Source organism: Pinus tabuliformis, chromosome X (genome assembly GCF_031772625.1).
Source record: "Pinus tabuliformis cultivar Carrire ecotype Pingquan chromosome X, CPIR1, whole genome shotgun sequence".
Classification (NCBI taxonomy): Eukaryota; Viridiplantae; Streptophyta; class Pinopsida; order Pinales; family Pinaceae; genus Pinus; species Pinus tabuliformis.
The window spans coordinates 1,666,506,447-1,666,516,245 of record NC_142308.1 but is presented as its reverse complement, the minus strand read 5'-3'; the positions used below and the strand labels follow the sequence as shown (position 1 = coordinate 1,666,516,245).

General features: G+C 37.7%; 1 protein-coding gene across 1 annotated transcript; it reads right to left on the bottom strand.

Annotated features, from left to right (window-relative positions):
* Window positions 1-8,871: 8,871 nt before the first annotated feature.
* Window positions 8,872-9,442, bottom strand: LOC149146405 (uncharacterized). Its single transcript, XM_089448285.1, has one exon. The coding sequence runs from the start codon at window positions 9,391-9,393 to the stop codon at window positions 9,034-9,036; it is 360 nt and encodes a 119-aa protein (XP_089304411.1). The 5' UTR covers window positions 9,394-9,442; the 3' UTR covers window positions 8,872-9,033.
* Window positions 9,443-9,799: the final 357 nt, after the last annotated feature.

The window sequence follows — 9,799 nt, the reverse complement described above, 5'->3', positions numbered from 1 at the left end:
CTCATTTTCTCAAAATCCCCTTGAAGTTGTGCTACCTATTGTTCTGCTTGTTGATTGGTACTCTGTTTCTCTTGTTCCAATTTTTGTTCCAGCAGTTGTATTCTTTGTTCTTTTTCTTTAAGCAGAAGTCAGACTTCTGCTGCTTTATCAATGGTTGTGGTGGCATAGGCACCTGAAAACTATGACAACTTTGTAAGGTTCTTAGATGGATCAATAAGAGTGTCTTTCCATACAACTTCCATTGATTCATTCTCAAGAGTTGTAATTGCTATTGTGTCTAACTTCCTCTTCTTTCTTTGTCTTTTTACCACAACCTTGTGTGTAGGGCTATAAAATATGTCCAGCAGAGGTATTTCTTCAATTTTTAAGACAATTTCAGAAGTGGGGAAAGTCGGGATGACCTCAATATCTTGAGTGTTTGTGACTCCTTGCCTTGTTGTCTCTGGATTTGTTACCTGTTGAGTCTATTTCAGGGTCTAGAATCTAGATGTCCCCTCAAGATTTTCCCCTATTTGGAGCTTTTGATTGAATTGCTCCCATTCCTTATCTAGATAAAAAACTAAAATCTTCTCTATTTGAGCTGATGTGGAGTTAACCTCTGTATGTTTCTCGACCAAGGCCTTTTTGGTCATTTCCTCAGTATTTTCTTCTTTATTTTTCTCAGAACCTTTATTGAGACTTTCTTCTTCACTCTGAGATTGATGCTCTGAATGTTCTAACCCTAAGTTGATTTTTCTTGTGATTCTTCATCAAAATTATCCTTAGAACTTCCATCCAAGGTCACGCTAGGAGTAGGTTCTCTTATTTGTTCAATTTTTAATAGGTCCAATGGGACCTTCAACAATCTTTTATTTCTGTATACATGAAAAGCGTTGATGTCATCTAGGCTTAATTTTAGTGATGTTAAATGTAAGACCTGTGTAAATGATTTGGCTACTTGGAAGAGGTCATCAAATGGATCCTCCTCATGAGTAAACTTCATGATTTTAACCATGGTAGTGAAGTCTTTGGCAACTTGTTTTGGGTCAAACTGTCGACCTAGAATCATGGCTAGTTTTAGAGATGTAATATTATCTATTTCTTTCGCTATATGCCCAAAATCATGCAATGCAAAAGTGCCACACTACAGTGGAAAGGTTGGCCAAATGGAATTTTTCATTTCCTTTAGGGCTTTGGTTAAACCATCTCCTACTGTCTGATAAGCAATCTCTCTTGCCAGTAGTTTGTGTGGAACATAATAGGGAAGGACATGTGGAGTTGCAATTGTTATAGACATTTTTGGGCACTGCAACCCCAATCATAAATGTCCATAAACTAAGCGTTCCTAAGTCCCTAAAGGTGTTGTTCCAACCCCTAAAAGAACAAGGTCAACTGATTACATCATCTCCCAGAAGTTCTCCATGAAAAACTACTCAGAACTGGTCAAAACTGGATCATTTCACTTGCTCCATGGCCAGGGTGCGATGCATCTCACCTTTTACACACGGGAAGTGCGTTGCATTTCAAAAATCCCTTCTATGGGGTGCGATGGACGAGAAAGACAAGTGGCGGAGACAGTTTGCGAGGTGGATGATCATGGAATCTTCCAGAAACTTCTCCTATGACACTTGCCTCTCAAAATCACCCAAGGATGAGTAAGAGATCAATGAGATCTCCAAGTGGAATCAAGAACTATCAGAGGGAAGACACTAATCAAAAACCCAGAGCTGACTCACAACTCTGCAAATATCTACATATAGATCTCTCATCCCAGAGATCAGGAGGTTGGAGGTTGGAATTTTGCATCTTGTAAGGAATTGTTGTTAGTTTCTTGAGGCAACATCATAGTGTTGGGTGATCTAAGCTTTTCATGAAGTGAAGAAGGGCTTACTTGCTGAGAGGATGATGCTGGGTCAGAAGAATTGGTTGTAACTCTCTTGGCTCTTTCTTGATTATCAATAAATCTACTCAAGTTTTCCTCCATACTCTTGTGTGATTTATCTTTTATGCATTTGTATGGCCAATTTACATCTGATCCTAGATTGTTTATGATAATAGATCTATGTTCTCGTATAGTGTTATGTTGCTTTGATTCTGCAGGTACTCTGTGAAGCTGGGTATACAAGAAAGCAAGCAGCAAAGGACTATCATAAGAGAGAGGAATCGAGCAAGGAACCAAGCGCAAGACAGAGGTTGGTCTCCTTTATTCTTCTCTCATCTATCTTTCATAAAGGAAAACGAAAGTAGTTTTACTTTGTTTGTTTCTAAGGTAGCTACTAGCCTTAGTGGGATTAACAGTTCTGCATAGACACTTTTCCCTGTAACAAAATGGCGACTCCACTGGGGAGTGAATAGATTGATTATTTATCTACATTTGTTTACTTTATAAACTTACAAACGGAGCCTGAAGTCAAGCCAGCTAGCCTTCGAACTGGTGGAATGACACAGGCCCAAATGGGTACAATTACCCCTCATCTTGGTCAAAAAGTTAGTATCGAGCAACAACACATGGCTTCACAACCATGGCTAGTGCAATACCAACAACCGCAATTCCAACAAGTATACCAAGGATCTGAGCAACAAATCTTTGCAAATAGTGGGTAGTCGTATATTCAAAATATTCAAAATCAACCATTCTACAATGGTTATGCCCACCAACCTTACCAAAGTTACCAACATCAAATGCATTATGCCGGTATGCAAAGACCAACTGCTCAGGTGATTCCATCTTATCCTGGGTATGCTTCACCTAACCTGAATCAATAGTTACCCTTCATGGCGACTTTAGAGTTACTGGATATAAATGGGTTAACAAATGATCCAATCGCTTACGCCCCTTGGTGGCCAACGATTCCGCATAAACTTCCATCAGATATTCCTAAATTTAATGGAAATCCGGGTGAATATCCGTCGAATCATGTGATGACCTTTCATCTGTGGTGTTCATCAAACACCCTAAACGATGATTCGATTAGGCTTCACCTTTTTCAGAGGATGTTAACTGGTCTGGCAGCAAAATGGTATATTGAATTGCCCAGAGCTTCGTTTGACAACTTCAATACCCTAGCCACGACCTTTTTAACCCATTTTCAGTTACCGATAAGGTATGAAATGGGAACAGAACTTCTTACCAATTTCAAACAAACAACGGCCACTCACATATCCAATCATATACATGAGTGGCGACGTCATCGTAGAATGGTAAAAATGTATGTTCCTGATCAGCTTTTAGCTAAATGGTTTATTAAGTCATTATTGCCTTCCATCATGGAAGATGTGGCAAAAGGGGGAGTCGTCATCGAACAGCAAGTTATCGCTCGTGCACAATATTTAGACTTGATTTACACTCAGTCTGGCATGCTCTACGATAAAATACCTGATGCTCCTAGACCAGAATTTTCCATTCCTCCACCTCCAAAATCGAACAAAGACTCTCATGCCAGCAATGGTGTGATAGGTACGACAAGCACGAAATTGACAAAGGCTACATCTAAGAAAGCCCGTAAGATTTCTGATCAAAATGCAAATGAAGAACTTCTCGCCTCGGAGGTAAATGTCGTGTCGACCGACAAGGGCAAACAACTGAAGCAACCAGGGGGCAAGAAGAAAAAGAAAGGGAGAAAAAAGAAGCAGGATGAGTCATCTCCTGAAAAACCTTCTGCAAACCCTTCTGGGCAAAGGAAACCCCCTGCGGGGTGTCATATATGCGATGAGGATCATCGGACAAGAGATTGTCCACATAAAGCTGAAGTTAAGAAACTCTTTAAGAGTTCAAAAACCTCAGCAGTATTGACTGATCTGTTTCCAAACCCGGGAACCAAACTAGTTGCTAATCAAAATGCTTCCCGATCCCAAGTGCTTATGTTGTCGGTGTAAGGACCAAATCTAGACTGTATACATTCTTTTTTTTTTTTAGCAAATACAACCAGAGAAGAAACGCATTGAAATTCAAATTTATTTAACACACCCATTCTTGCCACTCATTTCAGGAAACATATCATAACATTTTCATCTATTTAACTAAGATCAATAGTAATGAAATACATATGTACCGTTCACCAGAAGGCGAGACTCCACTTGCTCTATTGTTGTTGGTATTCCCTTGTAGCTGGTCACCTCCGCGAGTGAATGATGACGCACTTGATCCAAATGCGAAGACCCACCGGTTAACCTCCCAGCCTACTCCTTGGGTACTCTTCTTCCCCGCGGACCCCCGAGCTGCAATGGGGTTGTACAATGGAGACAAGCACTAGCTAGTAGAGGAGAGCAGACCTTGGCTCAAGAGTCCCCTCTCTAAATCCTCTACCTCACCAAACTCACTATAGCTTCGTAATCACTGCTCTCACAACATCTCATCCATCCAACAATAGGGTTCCCAAAAGTCCTTTCTTCCATGGCTTGCCCCTTCTTTTATAGGAGTCCTCATAGGTGACACTTGTCAAATTATATATTTTTTTTTTATAACTCAATAGCTTGATTATTCACCCACCCATGTGTCATCCTCACATCAAGGGTCTCCCAAAATTATTTACTTAAATTTTTATTTAAAACTAATATTTTCTTCACCTCAACAAGATTCCTATTTCTTCTCCTAGTTGTCTCTTTATTCCCTCTTTTTATTCCTTAATTTGTGCTCATTACTTGAAGTCAATTAATGAGTCAATATTTTATCCCCAATCTACTCCCTAATTTAACTCAGGTTATCTCCTAGATGGATATTCTTATGTTGGTTGTTGACACATGGAGCTTCTCTACATTTCTCTAAATTTAATTTATTATTCTCATTTTAATTCACCTTCCCCTTTTCTTAATTAGGTTTAAATTAGTTTAGGATTACTCTTTATCCTTACCATTATGTTTGTCTTTCCCCTTTTTCCTAATTAAACCACATAATCTTCCTAGTATTTTCCAAAATGGGAAGGGTAGAGTTTTTAAGGTACTCTATTTTAATTCTTCCTATGATCCTCCTTATTCCAAGTTTTATTTTTGATTTAATTACATTGGTTTCTAATCATCATTTACCCTTGATGTAAATTTACCTAGTTTTCATTCCTTGCTTATATTTATTTATTATTATTTATTTTTAATGATTCCAAGGATGCCAAGTTTGGTTGTGCCCTTCAAGAACTTCCCTAGAAGTTCCAAGGGTGCCACACCGAACAGCTTATTTGTGATGTCAAGGGTGCCAGTTTGGTTGTGCCCTTCAAGAACTTCCCTAGAAGTTCCAAGGGTGCCACACCTAATAGTTTATTTGTGATGTCAAGGGTGCCAGTTTGGTTGTGCCCTTCAAGAACTTCCCTAGAAGTTCCAAGGGTGCCACACCTAATAGTTTATTTGTGATGCCAAGGGTGCCAAGTTGGTCGTTCCCTTCAAGAAATTCCCCTGAAGTTCCAAGGGTGCCACACCACTTTCCCTTCAAGCATCCAGTGATTACGAGGGGAAAATATAGTGCAACGTCATAGACCACTATCATCTCTTATGTTGCCTGCTATAGTGAGACTAATGGTGTCAGGGATTAAGGAATCTGCCTTGATGCGCGCCCCCCAGTAAAGTCCTCATGAGCGGCCCAACTTTGGAACCTGCCCTCATGGCATCGTGATCTTCAAGGCGAAGGTGCTTCAACCCTTCCAGCCCAAGTCACGGCGGGAGTGCTAGTGGGTGGGATCAGGGACTCTGTCCCACCCCTCCCATGTAGTTCCATCCATTTGTACAACCCATCACCCATATGTGAGTCATTCGGTCAAGCAACTAATCTGTGCCTGCAACCACTAATGTATCATCAAAATATAGTTAAACATATATGGCATATTCTAAGATCGACTTAGACTTTCAAAGATAAAATAATATGAATTTTCGTCAAACCAGGTGTCATCAACTCGTCATATGCGAGTGCCTCTGATGGTTCCCTACCATACTCAATAATCATCAGTAACACGGTTTCTCAATGTTAGTCAATTATCATAATAGCATCATTAACAATTCCTAGTCATTCACATCATTGTCCATTGTAAGTCTGAACTAAAGGAAGTAGGTAACATAGGGGACACATCCCTCATGGCTATCATCAATAATCATCAACGGAGACATACATATTCATTAAGCTATCAGCATCGTAACATCGTAGAAATATACCTATCCATAAAATTTATCCTCATTATGCTTTTAGTAGAGCGCATACATATTCTTTACTACCCTTATCATAATTTCAAATAGAGACCAAATTAACTATTAATATTGCAATCATCAGAATACTGATAGATAAGATACACAACCATTCATGCTACCATAATATCAATGGAAAGCATTCATAAACATCACAACCATGAATATCTCAATCGCTAATAATAGTGTCATGGGTCCAGATCCTCAATCTGAGGTCCTCGAAGAATAGAGTGTCTAAGGTAATGTTGTATCAGGGTCAGGAAACTAGAGTGGGCACTACATACACCCCCTCTTAACAATGGACTTCGTCCCGAAGTCCTTAGAACATAAAGGAGAAACGGCGACACCTAATCTCAGGAACCCTTCCTGAAACTCTTGCCAACCTTCTGGTGGGCAGGTTAAAATTTCCCAAGGTATCTATAACACGAATACCGTTATAACTGAAGGACTATATCTAGGGAACATTGCAACCCACTTTCTGTATAAATGTACAGAACATACATTATAGATATTATTAAAATTAATAGTTAAAGGAAGCATCATACATAAACTTTTCCAACAAAATCATCATAATCAAAATCACAACTAATTAAAGCAACAATTAATAACACCCACCTTCCTTCAATTTACAAACTGACTAATTTAGAAGAAATCTCTCTAGTTTTATTCATTCAATCATGCAATTAAGATAGCAATAATTTTGTATTAACTCAAATTCATAGGGGATGCCTATGCCTTTTTCATAGGAGGAACTACCCACCTTAAGCTTGGACTTCAATAATTGTGATGGTCAATAATAATTGTGTTAATTATTGTTTGATATTTCACCTATGACATAATCCACCTTTGTTTACCATGTTCTAAATCTTCAATTTTGTTAGGAACTACAATCAGTACTTTGAAAATAACATATGCCACTGCTTGCTAGGGGGACCTAACAATACCTACTACACCTTCTTAGAGACTTGATATACCTTCATGATCCATGTTCTGAAAGTTCAATGTTGTACGACTACCATTAGCACTTAAAAATAAATACATACCACTCCTTTCTAGTGGATACCTAATGGTACACACTATCTAGAGATAAAAAAAAAAAAAAAATGTTAACTACATAGAACGTAATCATCACTTGCAATGAATGAGTAGTCCAAACCTTCATCCCTTCAAACCCAGCTACCCTACTTCCTAATCATATGCAAACTAGCAATTGCTCCTAAAGGTGCCAAGATACACCGAAGGAATGGAAAATTTGGGAAAAAGTTTTGAACTATTTTTCCCTATATCAAATGGAGTGGGAAAAAATTTTCAAGGTGTAGCATGGAAAAATGAAAAACAGATAGACAAATTGTTTTCCTCTATATACTCATTCATTGAATGGATGGGAGAACCTACAAAAAGGAAAGTGGATGTTGATATTGATCGAGGCATCTAAACATTGATGTTGATATTGATTGAAGCATCCAAGAATTTGTGATCCTGTATTTTATAAAATTAAAATCAAGATTTCCAGAAAGTGATGTCGAAACTGATATTGATAATGAGGATTTCGAGACATTGATATTGATATTGGACAAGGTATACAAGAGGATTTCGAGAACCTGATATTGATATTGGATGAGGTATACAACAAATTTGTAAGTATGTATTTTATAATACTATAATCAAGATTTCTAGGCGCTGATATATGCAAGTAATTTCTAGAAACTGATGTACTACACAAGGTTGAGAGAAGTATAGAATTTGCACGACTTTGGCTAACACAAGAGTTTCTCAGTAGGCTACTCTTGTCATTCCAACATTTCATCACAGAAAATAATTACCTCGCCAGTCTCTTCGCTTCCTCTTTGTAGAATAAATTATCTCGACCGTCTTTTTGCTAACAAATCCCCTCAAATGGTCTCATGGCTAGGTTAATTATACCATGAGCAGTTCAGTCTCTTTGCTGAAGAACTTATTACGTACTCCATTTTTCAACTGTCTCTTTGCTGCATAAAGTATTTCGAGAGTCTCTTTCTCAAAGATTACATTTCTTAGCGGTCTCTTAGCCTGCATAAATTATCTCGAGAGTCTCTTTGCCACGTAAATTCTCTCAATTATCTCAGGAGTATCTTTGCTGAATAAATTATGCCAATTAAATAACTTCTTCTCAATTTTATCAAAGGGTCTTTTTAGCTATTAAATTATCACTTAGCGGAATAAATTATCCCAAAGAGAACTGACTTTTAGCTGAATAAATTATTCCATAAAAAAAATATATATATAAATAAATAAATAAATAAAAAATTCCCCAAAGAAAAAATTGGCTTTTTGTTGAATAAATTATCCCAAAGAGATAACTTTTCCCCAAAGAGAGAACTGACTATTCATGATTCCAAAGATAACCTTTTCCCGAGGGATAATTTTTCCCCAAAGAGATAACTGACACTTTGCTGAAAAGTTTATATACTTTTATATTGTATTAGTTCATGATTGAATAATATAAAATAAATGATTAAATAAAATAAAATTATATATATATATATATATATATATATATATATATATATAATTAAATAAAGTTGACTTGAGTTTTAGTAATAGCTAAAATGATTGGAAAGTCGGTTTTATATCAGTATTAATTTAATTCCTAAAGGCAAGTTGTGAAGTGAAGATTAGGAAGGTAAACAACCACAACATAATACAAAAACAAACTCTTATAGAGAACGCTGAAGGACATGAGAAGGAATATATGTTAAATACACCTGAGTAAATAAGAGACTAGGTTGGATTTTTAAAGTCTACAAATTGCCCTAACGAAAAGAAAGGGGCATAATATGACATAAACTCATTTAAAACCCTAAATTTTCATCGGAATCCAAGTTAAATATAAACAAAGGCAGTAAAATTACATCATTTACAATAGCGATCGGCCTTCTTCTTAATCCTCTCATCCAAGTTTTCTTCTGCAGACTTGGGATTGGCAGCAGCATACCCAAATTTTCTGGTCTCCACAGGGAAAAGCTCTTCGTAATTCTTGCGCGATGCTGCATCGATGGCATAACCCACGCTACCACCTTTAGCTGTATTAATGCTATTATTGTTACTGTTCTCTTGTTTTTCTACTTCTGGGTTTTCGTTCTGGGCTTCTTCGGCCGACATTTTTGTCTTGTTCTTTTTGCTCTGTTTCTTCTTGGCGATGGTCTTGTCTGGGCCAAGTCCGCCCTTAAAGACGAGCTTGCCTCCCTTGACTCGCTCGTAAGGGCTCGACATGTAAAAGAAAGAGCTTCTTCGGCTTCTTTCGCTCTGTTATGGACTCTGAAAACCCTAGCCAAACATTATCTGGTTGATGAAATTCTTTGTATACATGCATACACACTGATTACGAATGTGATGGTTTGTTGAAGAAAGCGAATCCCTAAGGGAAAAATTGCCCTAGGACATTACACATTCCCTGAACCACTCTTGGGGCCCTTAAAAGTCCTTGGCTCATGACCAAGATGACCATGGTCTTAAGGGACACTTTTTCTGAAATATGAAATGGAGTGTCAATTATTCTTAGGCAAAAGGGGATCCTCAGGTATATCGAGGTGGTTGACCATCAAAAATAGTCTCACAATCAAAAATTGGTTACATCATCGTTGTTTTACTGATGGATATTGTGTGGAGTGATGCTGCT